The sequence below is a fragment of the Camarhynchus parvulus genome, chromosome 3 (genome assembly GCF_901933205.1).
Source record: "Camarhynchus parvulus chromosome 3, STF_HiC, whole genome shotgun sequence".
Taxonomy (NCBI): domain Eukaryota; kingdom Metazoa; phylum Chordata; class Aves; order Passeriformes; family Thraupidae; genus Camarhynchus; species Camarhynchus parvulus.
Genome location: NC_044573.1, coordinates 12,682,706 through 12,696,603, shown reverse-complemented (window position 1 = coordinate 12,696,603; position 13,898 = coordinate 12,682,706). Strand labels below are relative to the sequence as shown.

At 41.1% G+C, this 13,898-nt stretch overlaps 1 protein-coding gene across 1 annotated transcript in view; it reads left to right on the top strand.

Moving 5' to 3' along the window:
* Window positions 1–13,898, top strand: part of LOC115902841 (ALK tyrosine kinase receptor-like) — a 277,205-nt gene that overhangs the window by 133,292 nt on the left and 130,015 nt on the right. Inside the window, exon 4 of the mRNA XM_030946691.1 lies at window positions 7,528–7,729. Coding sequence (XP_030802551.1) covers window positions 7,528–7,729 — 202 coding nt within the window. The remainder of the gene's footprint in view (window positions 1–7,527; window positions 7,730–13,898) is intronic.

Genomic DNA, 13,898 nt, shown 5'->3' with positions numbered 1-13,898 from the left:
GGACCAGCTTCCTCTGAGCTTTCCCTTTAGGTCTGTCTTGCTCACGATGACAGAAAATTCTCCCTTCCCCTCGTCTCAGAGCAGGCGTCTCAAAAGCAGCTTGCTGTTCGCCTCTGTCAGCAGCAAAAGAGAAGATGCATGTTGGTTAATCAGCTGTGCAAGGCAGAATTATTATAAGACTCTTCTGTCATTCTCAAGGAAAGATTTTAATTTCAGCATTGAATTTTAAGTTTTTAATTAACTAACTACTTTTTTTCAGTTCAGTGCTTTTTAGCTGGGAGCAAACTTTGCTGAGTCATTTAGGAATTGGGCTGTAACAGCATCTGGCTCTAGCTCTTGTTACAGAAGGCAATACCTGGAGCTTTTAATTGTTTTCTTCTTCTTCTTCCATCTGACTTTCCTTTTGAAAAACTGGATTTAAACTGCTTTGTGAAAAAAACATCTTTTATTGTTGTCTGTTTAAAGAGTACTGTGATGAGCTCCAGTTTTTCCATATGACTATGCTAGGGATTATTGGAGTTTAAACTGATAAATAGTAATAAATCTTTAGGGGGTATTCATTTGGATTGCAGCTCACATGCTGAACCTGAGCATAGGGAAGTGAGAGGGGAAATCTGTGAAAGAATTGTGTGAAGGTCACTGTTAGGAGACTCCTCTCTCTGTGTGTAAAGCTTCAAGGTTACCTCCAAGAGAATAGTTAAAATAATAAAGAAAATTTCTGGGACTGGAGTGTGAGAAAATGAAGGACTCCTGTCTTTCCTAGCTTCAAGTCACATTTCTATAACACTGCTGCAGTTCCCAAGGGTGGCAGTGAACACTAGTTGTTTAAGGGACAAGGTTTTATATGAGTGTAGCCATTAAATTTAGAAGAACTCATATGGGGCAAATCAGATTTGCTTGATGCCTTAGTAACAGGACAAAAATTTACTTTATTTTGCTTTGATGGATTATTGGCCTTCCCCTTTATACTTAGGAAATGAAAAATACTTGAAATAGAAGATAATTTTAAAGAGTTTTGACTCCAGATCTCAGCTCTGATACCAGTCTTGGCTGCATGCTATTTGCAGTTGTTTAATGTCTGCCCTAACTTGTCCATTTGTAAAATGTATGACATGCCCACCAGAGCTAGTATGAATTCATTAGAGCTTCTGAATTGCTCTTGCATCATCCAGAGAAACGTGCTCACACTCCTGCTCAGTATTAGAAGTGAAATCCATGTTCTATTTCAGCTAATGGCAGAACTCTGATCGACTCCCAGAGAGGTAAGATATCACCCAATTACCATAATTAGATGGTTAAGAATTGTTCAGCTCCAAATTTTGTAATAATTCAAAGGCCGTTACCTCCATGAATTTTAAGTCCAAGGCAAGTATAGCAGGTTGCAAATCTTCTGGTGCTTATGCAGTCACATTGCACTCAGCACTGGAGACCATTCACATTCTTCGCATTCAGCACATTTTGGAGCCTTGATGAGGCAATTAGAAAATCTGTGTATATAATCCCAGAAAAAGTATAACAGAATCTTTTCTTTAGTGTTGTCACTCAGGTAGTGCCCAGTTCTTTCGTGGCTTTTGCCAACTATTGAGCTCCTGCTACGAGAGTTTTGCTTGAATAGTTAATTTGAAAGTCAAGTGTGAAATGAAGAATGCAAAGACCAGCTCTGTGGGATGTTTTGTGATACTAGTGGAAATGTTCTCTGCAGTCAGCATCTCTAAAGACTATAAAACTTGATTTAAATAATTTTTTTCTACTGTACAGTCCCCAACAGACGTTGACTGTTAATAGTTTTTACAGCTCTAATTTAATCTGGTACAGTATTGAACTTGTACGTGAAAGGTAATAAAATCCTTTTAGTAGGAAGATGGAGTTTATGTTCAGAATAACAATCTATCAGTTTTGCAAAGATTGTTAAATTGCTGCTTTATAAGTGTGATCAGATTAAGTCAGCCTAGCTGTATTTTGAGTCTTGCTTTTCACAGACTCACAGAATTGTCAGGGTTGGAAGGGATCTCAGGAAATCACCCATTCCAACCCCTCTGCCAGGGCAGGGTCACCTGGAGCAGGTGACACAGGAGCGTGTCCAGGTGGCTCTGAGTGTCTCCAGGGAGGGAGACTCCACAGCCCCATGGGCAGCTGTGCCAGGGCTCTGCCACCCTCAGTGTGAAGAAATTCCTCCTCATGCTGAGGTGGAACTTCTTGTGTTTCAGTTTACAGACACTGCTCCTCGTCCACTGGGCACCACCGAACAGAGCCTGGCACCATCCCCTTGGTACCCTGAGATATTTACATGCATTGATGAGATCCCCTCTCAATATTCTCTTCTCCACACTAAACAGGCCCAGATCCTGCAGTCTCTTCTCACAAGAGAGAGAAACCCCTCACCATCTTTGTGGCCTCTGTTGACCCTCTTCAGCAGCTCCGTGTGTGTCTTGTACTAAGGAGCCCAGAACTGTACACAGAACTCCAGCTGTGGCCTCGGTGGGGCCAAGTGGAGGGGCAGGATCAGCTCCATTGCCCTGCTGGCCACGCTTCCCAATGTATTCCAGGATCCCATGGTCCTTCCTGGCTGGACACGTTGCTGGCTCACAGTCAACTTGTCACCCACTGAGGCTCCCTAGTCCTTCTCCACAGAGCTGCTCTTCATTAGGTCAGCCCCATCCTAGACCTCAGCTGCAAGCTGAGGAATTGCCTCAGTATATTTGTCCCAGAAGAGCTGTTTGCTATTTTCTGAGGTGAAAACCTTGCTGAGGACCCCTATTTCCCAATGTGACTTCTTAGGCTGCTGTCTTTTTGGGCTCCACCTATTTTTCCTGGGCTGCTGGCTCAGAAAGGTCCAAGGATGCAATGGGGTTGCACAGACCTCGATAAGCATCATGAGGTTGTTGAGCAGAAGAACCTGACCTGGTGCTGTCCATGCTTTTCCCCCAGGACTGACCAGGAAGGATTTAGGATATGAGCAGTTAGCAGGGTGCATTCAGAGCTGTTGGGTAGCTGCAGATGACCAGCTTTTCAAGGGGCTTGCAATAGGATTCCAAGTTTACCCAGTTCCTAGGGCCAGAGGAATGGCTCTGTGTTGAGAGCATCTCAGGGTTGCTTCAGCATTCCCTGGCATGAGTTTCACATCAGATAAGGATATTGGGCCAGAGATTGTGGGAATGGGCTTTGTTGCTGATGTGGGTTTAAGTAGTAGGCTTTCCAGTTTGTATTTCTGAATTTGAAAACTTTTTTGGACGGGTGCTTTGTTCAGTGTGTCTGTGCCTGCATGGTACTTTAACATCAGTTTTCTTGTTTATAAATGATCTGTTACCTCATTAGTCCTGAACAGCAGAACTTGAAGCTGTCTTCATCACCTCAAAAACATCTTGCTACTAAGCTGATAAACCATCCTTCCCTTTGTGTGACATGAATGTTAAAATGTTGTAAACAACTTTCCAAAGGATCAACAGCAATTTTTCATGCAGGATATATTAATTTGTCTTGTAATATTCCTTTTATGTCAACTGCAATAATCTACTGTGCTTAAAGCATAAATATTTTTTCATGTGTGTTTGTCTGAAGTGACAGCAAGTTGCCAGAGATGTTATCAGACACAACATATGAGGATGAGTAACACCACTGCCTTATGACTGCAACTATTTAAAATAGGCAGGGAAAAATTATCATTAGAAGCTGAATATTATTGCTAGGTTTGTCACACAGTATGTGAATGTTTAGAGGGAATATGAAAAATAAAGTATTTGCATTTAGACCACCACTTTCTGGAACACCACAGAGCAGTATCAGCTAGAAGTTTTTCTGTCATATAACACAAACATGGGTATTTTAGGGGCAAAATACTGACTGCTGTTCCCTCTGCAAACCTTGGCTTCTGTGTGATGATGATGAATGTGCTCAGGACCCCAGAAGTGCTAAGTGCCTGGGTGTGTGGGTGTATATCTAGTTACAATTTCATTATTTTAACTGCATCTCTTCAATATCAGCACCACATTGTGCAGCTAGGGTCCAATTTAAAACCTGTAGCGAAAGAATCCTGCAGTGACTCATTGGTGAAGGTCTTTGTGATAAAGAACAGACCCTCCAGAGTCCTGAGCAGCAGAATGTCACACTGGCAGCATGAGCTATGATGGCACCTTTCATCTCAGCTTATGTCCCCTGGTATCTAAGTAGCAGCAGAAGTTTGGTGGAAGCTGCAGTGCTTTTCCTATTCTGTTCACCCAGGGGGATCCCGAGAGCCTTAATAGAGCTGCAAGCCAACAGGAGAAAATAATGGCAAGGAAATTCTAGCTGGAACCTTAGAGTCATACAGTCTACAGAATGATCTCTAAGCATGCCACATGGATTCCCACTGTGGGGAAATACGGGTGAACAGGTAGCTTCTGGTTTTGCTGAGAAAGTCTCTTGCTGTGAAATAGAATGTTCTTGTGTCCCTTGGCAGGGATGTGGAATTGATCTCCAGGTGATCCCTCAACTCCAAGGAGCAGTCTCTAGGCTGATCCTGGAAATGGTGGTCATATTGACCCTATGGGGGAGCATCTCAGGAAACAGCCTGAGAGATTGTGCTTTTGAGAGAAGGGAGAAGCATAGGGATTTGTGTTCAAAATTTATCATTTCTTACATCAGATTCATTAATTATTCCTTTGTGGGTGCCATGGCTTAATCCCAGAATCTTCAAATTCTGCTGTATAAGAAAATGTCTGTGGTATTAAAGTAAGTACCTCCATTTCAACTTGGGAAACTGTTCCCATAACACCAGAGTTAAGTGATGCTCTGATAGTTCCTTGCTTGGCATTTACAAACTAAAAGAGCAGTAAGAGCAGAAGGAGAATGCTGCTGCAGACAAGGAAGTTACCCATGAGATAGCTGAGTTTTCAAAAACAAGAACAAAGTTGTGTTTATTCTCTCATTTTTTAAAAAGTAAAACAAACATGTATATATTATAGAAAACACAATCTCTTTTAGCTCTAGTATTTGCCCAGGTAGGTGATCTCCCTAAAAGTATGCACTGGGAGGACATTTCTGACAAGACTGTGGTGTTGGTGGTGAGGCCATTGTGGAGCTGTGCCCTCTGCAATGATTTCCTGGGCACCACCTCACAGCAGCTCGTGTGGGGCTGTTCCTCCTGGCAGAGCGTGCTGGGGTAACCCCACCATGGCAAAGTTGTACTCCTTTTAGCAACATGAACCAGTAGGTACAACTGGCCATGTGATGAGTAATAAGCTGCAACTGCACAGTGTGAGCCCTGCAGACAGAGAGTAGAAATAAAGAAGTCAGAACAAAGGAGATTTGTGACTCACAAATTTGCTGTAGCAGCCACCCTGGCCTACTACTGGACTTCATTGATGTTTCAAACCTGACCTCAAGTCAGGGCAAGAGAGGAACTATCCTTGGCAGCTCCCTTGATTTAGAACTACTGCAAGAAAAAAAGGAACAAGAGCTGCCTTTGTTTGTTATTTTTAAAATCTGACTCCCTGTTGCAAGGCAGTAAGATGTGCAAATGGCTCTTGCACCTGGCAAGTTACCATCAGCAATTACTGCAACACTTAGTGTCATTCTGCCACCAGCAGAAATCTCTTTGCTCCCTTTCATGTCAGAGATTTCATTGTTCTTATGGGGATGGTAAAATTAAAGCCACAAGATTTACTGCTCTAATTCTCTTTTGTTTGCAACAAAAGGGAGAGACAGGGAAGGATGATACATGTAGCTGAATTTTGTGTTGTTGGGGTTTTTTCTCTTTTACTGACCAACAAAAATGACTGACAAAAACTTTGTTTAAATTCATCAAACAGTTTCATTAGCAACTGTATTAAAGACTATCGTTTAGACATAGGAATCTTGTTATTAAGGCAAAAAAGCTGTGACTGCATTTCACTCTCCTCTGTTTGAAAATCTTGACATCTGAGCAGGCTGTACTTTATGTATTTCTTAATGTTTCTTTCAGTACAGATGTTTTCTAGTTTTAGATGTCATTAATGTGGTGTAAATGTCAAAAACATTGTTTTTGACAAATATATCAAAAATGCTGTGTATGATAAATGTATGTATGTGAGGGAAACAGTGTTTGATAGGAATCCAGTTTTATTTGTAGCCCTTCCATTACTGCCCTTTGTGTGACCTGAGATGATTTGCCAAATCAGACTTTTTCAGAGGGGACATCTGTGAACACAAGTGCAGTTCCTATGTTCTAAACCAGCACCTGACAGTGAGCTGTTAAAATCTGAGCTTTTAACTCTCAGTTCAGTGGAGGGAATTGAGGACAATCAAATAAGGACAATTCACCAGATGCCTCATGGAAGGAGCATGAACTGCTGCAGGAGCTCAGAGTGGCTGCTCTGCACCTCCCGCTCTAGAGCTTATTCACTAAGGTGAAAAGGAGAAGGATTCATTTGTAGCTCCTCAACAGTATTCCTTAGACACCCTGGACATCATATGAGCCATGCTCAGTGATGTAGGAGATCATTTCTCTGAAGCTGCAACCTTGGCATTTTCAAACACAAGCTTCTGCTCTGACTGAAATTCATGCACATTTAAGAATAAGCTTCAATTACAGCCCTGTTGAGCCTTAATTTCTCTCTCAATGAAATTACTCTTCATCAGACCTGCATGTTTTCAGTATTAACAGACAGGCTGTATTAATGGATGCTCCAGGTAATCAAGACCATATGATTTCATTTCCTGACCAGTCTTGCTAGAATTTGTGGAATATCATGCTTTTTCTTGCTCTGAGGGTTGGTCCCTTTCATTTGCCAGCTACAGGCCCCAGTGTGCTTGTTCTGTGGACAAATTGATAAATTAGTCAGCTGCCGAAAGGGAGTCATTTGACTCACCTGAAATGAGCAGCAATGGGATGAAAATACATTACCTCTGTCCCACTGGATAAGCCTCAGATTGTATTGAAATAGAATTAGGCCGAGGGAGTCAATGTAGTGGATAATAATGAAATGTTTAATGTGGATTAGCTGCATATAAAATTAATACATTAGAATGAATTGCTGAAGAAATGAAACTGTGTCAGACCTTTATCCTGTCTCTAATATTAGACTTAAAACTGCTGCAGTCTTCTGTTTATAGAAGAGCATAAGAAAAGCTATTGAATTTGTGTTCTTTATTTGGGTGAGAGGACTAGATACAGTATAAAGTATTAAAAATAAATATGTATATACCAGAGCTGTCAAATCAGGATCCAGTAGAACCAGTGCTAATATACTTGGATCTGAACCAGACCTGAGAGGTTAAAGACAAGAATCTAAAGCTAAAACTCCTTCATCACCTGTGTGGGCTTTTTTCTTCTGGGAGTTAAAACTAAATATCATATTTGTTTTGAACCATTCAGAGGTGAATTGAAGTGTTGCTTTAATCTTAATAGGTTTAATAGAAAATGGGCAAGCTTTCCAAACTAGTTGGCAAATGAGGTATGGAAGGGCTGCAGAATGAGCTGAGACATAAAACTTGAAATTATTCATCTCTAATCTAGGAGGCCTTGAGGTTTTTCTAATTGTTGAAGCTTTTTTGTTGCATTCTCTGTTCCAGGTTCTTTTCTGTTTCTCAACACATCAGAGAGGCCAAGCCCCACCATCCTGAGCCCTTGGCTGAGGAGCAACAGTGATCAATGTGTGGTTCAAGTGGCTGTGTACAAGTTTTACCAGCAGAGTGGAGAATATATTGCTCGTGTCCATCCCATTGATGAGAGCAGCAGTGAAATCCTGTCAGAGGACAGTCCAGAGAAACACGGGTGAGTCTCATCCCCTCGTCTGACTCACAGCTTGAATTGAGAAAAATCACTCAACTGTGTAGCCATAGAGCCACAAAATGCATGCTGCACATCTGAGGGGAGCAGGACATGATACTGAGGAGATGCTTGTCTTGCATGGGTCTAAAATATCATAGAGGGTGGAGGTTGGTGCTTATTTTATTATACAAAACATTAGCAAATTCCCAGGTGATTGAGTTTCTAAGTCAACACCATATTTATTCTCAGTGCTTGCAGGTACAGGTAGAGCGTGGATACTCATCCTCAGGTTAAAGATTTTCTGCTTAATTCTCTCTGTGTGATTGCTTTTTACTAATTCTTAACCCACGCATACTATTTGGCTTAGAATATCTACTGAGTCTTTGCAGTTTCATGTGCCTGCATACATTTTCAGTTTTGTCTTCACTTCTGATTTTTTTTGCCCATAAAGCTGTTCAGAACTACTGGCAGAGGAGGAAAGCTTTTGATCTTTCAAGGGTGCAAGTGTTTGAAATGTTTTATCCTCTTTGTGCAATTAATCTTGATGATGTTTTAATTTGTCAGACTTCCTGTGTATTCTTTTAAATTTTTGTTAGCAGCAAAACAGCAGGAGATGAACACAGTAAATATTTCAAGATGCTGTAGGAGTAGAGTAACTCGGAATTTAATTTGGATATATGCGAGGCTAATGTTCTACCTGCTCTATATACTGACTATTTAAAATTTTTATTTCTTACCTTTGTTGTGAAATGTGTTAAGAAGCATAATTTTTACCAAACATCTCAAATGTTCTTTGTTTTGATGTGATAGATTAGAGAGTTCCTAATAGCAAATCCTGCTGGCTTGTCCTCGTAACAAGATGTGATTATCTGATTACTGTCTACAGCAAATTCTGTATCTTCCAGTAGCAAAAGGAGAATGTGCAATAAAAAGCCTTGCAGGAGATAACCTAACTCATAGAAACAGTTTGAATAGTTGTAATTCTCATATAACACATGGCCTATAAAAGTGAGGAGGAGAGCTTGTGTGTGGATCTAGATCATACTTAGTTCCAGCAACATCATCCAAATTGTAAATTGCTGTTGATGTCTGGGGAGAGGTAATTAGAGGAGCCACAGCAGCTGTCTTCTTCCTTAGCTCTTTGCAAACGCTGTGTTCTGTGTCACAGCTAATAAACACGCTTTGTGCAAAGTGCCTCCTGCGTTGGCACTGCCTCTGCTCCTTGGCACTCCCAGGGAATGTTGCTGTGTGTGAAATGCTCAGCATGGAGGAGCTGTGCCTCGGATCTGTGGGTGGGCAGAACTCCCTGGCAGCCCAGGCAAGTGCCAAATGTAAGGAGCCTTGAAGGGAAGGGAAAGATTGCTTTAAGTACAGTAACAAATTCCTGCCTTTGCCATCTGCTGGGGATAACATGGATGACTTAGCTGTGGGTTGCAGATGGAGATCGTCACCACAATAAAGAGGGTCTGTGCTTTTGCAGAAGGTGGCTTTGGTTATAGCTTGACTGTCCCATATGCTTGCCAGAAGTGCAGCTTGCTCCCCAACAGCAGCTCTGTGGTGTGTGGAGGGCTAAGGATGTGCCTGTGGCTTTCATGGGTTTGTTTGTCTGACTCCTTGGTACTCCACGTGCTGGAAAACTCCAGTTGGAGCCACGAGCTGGTTCCTTTTCCCCTCCTCCTTTGGTCCTGTCCCTTCACTGCAAGAGGCAGTAACTCTCAGCTCAGCAGTGCAGAAAAACTCTGCTACTGTGCCCACATAAATGTCACATGGGGATGGTTAAATAGCTTCTCACAGCCACAGATGAGAAGGTAGCAATTTGTCACCATTTGCCCTGAATCTTCATTCCAGAATTTCAGTGTCCCTCCTTTGTTTGGAGGGATAATATTAGCTATTCCAGCTCTGATAACAAAACATGTAAATCTCACTTTTTAAAGCATCTTTTTTCCTTTAAATAGGAATCCAGTATAGCTGATTGAAAGTCAAGAATAATTTAATGGTGTTCTTAAATGAACTAGCAATCCTACAGTGGAAATCTGTTCTGTTCAATATTTTATTTTGTCTTGGAAATTGCAAACAATTGTGTTCTTTTATAATGAGTTCTTTGACCATGCTTTAACCAAACAATTTCTAAAATTTTATAAGGATTTTAGCTCTAGGCACAAAGTAATTGAATTCCCCAATGATGAGTCTGTGCTAGAAATAAAAACACTTTAAAGTTTCACAGCTGACATTTCTTTGATTCTATGTGCTTTATATATTGCTTTGCAAACCAGAGGTGTAAAGTGTGTGACTTTGTATGTGCAGTAGTGAGTCCATGCCGTTGCTTGAGATCAAGCTCACAGAAGGAAAAATGTGTTTTATTGAAAAAAAATGCATATGAAGGGTGATAAAGCAATAAGTTAATTTCAGGGTGGATTTTCTCAGATCTTGAACTATGCACAGCACTAATACCTTCTTTCATTTTTTTCCCCTTTTTAAATTGTATAAGCCAAATTACATCTATTAATATCTTACAAGGTCTTCACAGTTCACCTACATTTACAACGAATAAAAAGCAGATGCTGTCAGGTATTACTATTTCATTCAGGGTGAAACCAGGCAAGCCAAGGTTTTGGGTGACAGCATTTGAGGCTGATTTTAAGTAGAATATATGTAAAGCTATGAAATTGTATTACATAAAGACAGCATGGCCCCCAAATATTTATTTGTTACCAGAGCTCCCCATGTTGTCTTTGTGTGTAAATTACTGGGTGTGATCATGCATAAGGACTCAAAGCAGAACTATGGATGTTCTTTGCTCCTCTGGTCTCATTTTTTAGAAAAGAAAACAGCCTGTGGACTAGAGTTGTACGAGTTCCATAATGAGCCAGAGGGGTTGCAGAAATGGTTGTTTGGAAGACACCTGTTTGTTTTAGTTTTCTAGCTGACATATTTCCCTGCAGCTGATGTATTGCATGCAGGAAGAAATGTGGCTAAGCTAAGATGCATCACACTGCAGTAGGGTGGGGCAATGGAACACACACCAGGAGCAGAATGGCAGAAGTGATGGCTGGGAATGGTTTCTGAGGGATGAACACCAGAGGCTGGCAAAGGGATACTTGTTTTGTGGTACACAGAAACTCTGCCAAATACAGCCATAACTTTGTTATATAGTATTTACAAGAAAGCTTCCTACTCACAAGGTAACTATGTCCTTGCTTATCAGTTCAGCACAATTACATACTTGTTAAAATTATCATTCATTTTAAAGAGTTTTAAAGAGTTATCATTCATTTTACTCCAGTTTAACATGTGGGTTTTGGAACGCCTTTGGTTAGACCTTCCTAACTTAACTCCTAAACAATCAGTAGGACTCCTCTATGGGGAACAATACATCACTGTGTTCTACCAGAGTTACTTTTGTTGCATGGCAGTGTTTCTAGCTGCTCTGAGTCTGTGGATGTTTTTGATGTGGTTAGTCTCTTCTGACATCTCTTGCAGTGCTGTTGGGTTTTACAAGCACCCGCAGATGATACAGGGAGAGAAGCAGTGCACTGCTATTGATCTTTTGTAATGGCAAAAGAGTTGTTATAATTCCTGCCATGCAGCACAGCACTCTCTGATTTATCTCAAATGACACCAGATGTGGCTACTATCTTTTGCTGTTTTTCTGTTTCCATGGCGCTGTATACAATCCTTTCTTGCTATTTAATGGGGTTCCCATTTTCTATTTCTGTAGGTGCGGAGACATCAGGTGTGTTTATGTTGCATGTTGGTAATTTAGCAAAGCAGAATTCCTGCCAGTTTGAATGTTGTCTTCTGGGTACTTGTTAGACTGTCACTGTGGCCACTGATGTAATTTCACCTCTCATCTTTTTTTCCCATGTGTTACGTTTATAATTATAAAGCAAGTAAGATTTTAAGTGTGCTTAGTAGAGTGGAGAGAACACAAAGGAAATCAAGAAAATCTTGTCAGCAAGGTTAGAGTTTGTAATGAAGGATTGATTTTAATTTCTTTTGATCTGTGTATTTTGGAGAAATTAGAATTGGGCAAGGACAAAATTATCATGGTTCATTTTAATTATCATTATTACTTTACACCTCTACTTGCACTATTAATGGTGAGCTGCAGTATTACATATTATATATCAAACCAAACTTTTTATAAGAATATAGCAAATGACACCTAATTTCAATGTGGTCTTTTATTATTGACCTCCCTCATCAAGCTTGAGATTGATCTGAAGACTTTTGTGTAAATATGTGAAGTTGAAGGTGTTTCTTAAATAAAACATGAAATGTGAACATGCATGCATGAGAGAGGAAGTCATAAAACACTAATCCTTCACACAGCCAGCACTTCAGTAGGTGTATGAATACTGGTGCACAGAGTGCTTCCAACAGAGAAAGTTCACCTGGTTCTGAAGGCTGCTGCAAATCATAATAGGCTATTCCCTTTCTGGCATCTACAACTTCACTTAAGATTGATTGCATTGGTAGATGTCAAGGAAAATATATGAAGGAATCAGTAGCATCTGTCACATTTGACCTTGGGGCTTGAAATCTGAAGGTTATTTCTTGTACTAGTCTTGTTCCTTTTCTTTCTTACCAGTAGCTTCAGTAGCCTGTCTCAGAGACCAGGGACCTGATAGAAAGAATTTTTTGTTTGTTTGTTTTATATTCTTTTTGTGATGATGGGGGATGTTTGTTTGGTTTTCTTCCCCTTCTTGAAAAACGTCACTAAATTCAAGCCTTTGTTTTGCAAATGCCTGGGCTAAGACATAAAAAGAATGAAGACCAACGTCTTAGTGTGTATTTGGGGCATTTAAACTTATTTTTAAGCATCAAAATATGTCTCAAAATCTACAAAATTTTTAGTCTGGGAGAATTCTAAATCTGGAGTTTAAGTGATTCCGTTCAACTATGCATTTGAGAAATTCAGATAATCCAGGAAAATAATTTGGATTTATGGATTCGTTAGAAACTAAGCTCTCTCACCCTGATAGCCAGGCGCCACTAATCCTTAATTTTAGAGAGATAACTTGAATTGTCCTAGACAGAAAATTAGCACTTAAACTTTTTCTGTGCTATTACCCACTAGCCAACTTTTAGTCCCTTTCAGTCTGTGAAATTAAGTGCAAAGGAAGGGGAAAGAAAAGTAAAGACAAAGCTGGTGTTACTTCCCCCCCTTCCCTTTTCAAAGGATACTGTACTCAATACCTAGGAAGAATCAGTTTGATATCTTTGACAGCAAATGCTTGCATGTGGAAACGAGATTTTCTTCTCTACCTAATAAACCTTTGGTTCTTCCAGTACCTCAAGTCTAGACGTGAGGAAAGCTTTAACTCTGTTGGTCATGGCGCCTTGAGGAGTTTGTTGCTATTTAGTTTTTGGTTTGTGCAGCATCACAGAATCTGTTAGGCTGAAAAAGACCTCTGAGATCTTGGAGTCCAACCTTTATCCAAACACCACCATGTGTGTCAACCAGACCATGGCAGCAAATGCCATGTCTGGTATTTTCTTGAACACCTCCAGAGATGGTGACTCCACCACCTCCCTGGACAGCCCATTGCAATGTCTAGTCATCCTTTCTATGAAGGAATTCTTCATAATGTCCAACCTTAGCCTCTCCTGGTACAGCTTCAGACTGTCCTCATCACTGGTTGCTTGCAGAAGAGACTGACACCCACCTGGCTACACCCTCCTTTCAGGGAGGAGAGTGATAAGGTCTGCCCTAAGCCTCCTTTTCTCCAGGCTAAACACCCCCTCCTCCCTCAGCTACTCCTCACAGGAGTTGTGCTCCAGACTCTTCACCAGCTCTGTTGTCCTTCTCTGGAGTCTCTCCAGCACCTCCATGTTTTTCCCATAGTGAGGGGCCCAGAGGTGGACACAGGATTTGAGGTGTGGCCTCACCAGTGTCAACTACAGGAGGACAATACTGCCCTGGTCCTGCTGGCCACACTCCTGCTGATCCAGGCCAGGATGCCATTGGCCACCTTGGTGTGCTGTGACCCCATCCCAGGTCCTTTTTGGCTGGGCAGTTTTCCAGCCACTCTGCCCCCAGCCTGTAGTGCTGAAGGCTGTTGTTGTGGTCTAAGTGTAAGCAGCAGCACTTGGTCTTGTTGAACCTCATACTGCTGGGGAGATTTAAATTAAAATCATTCAGGATCTGTATGGTAAAATACAGCACTAC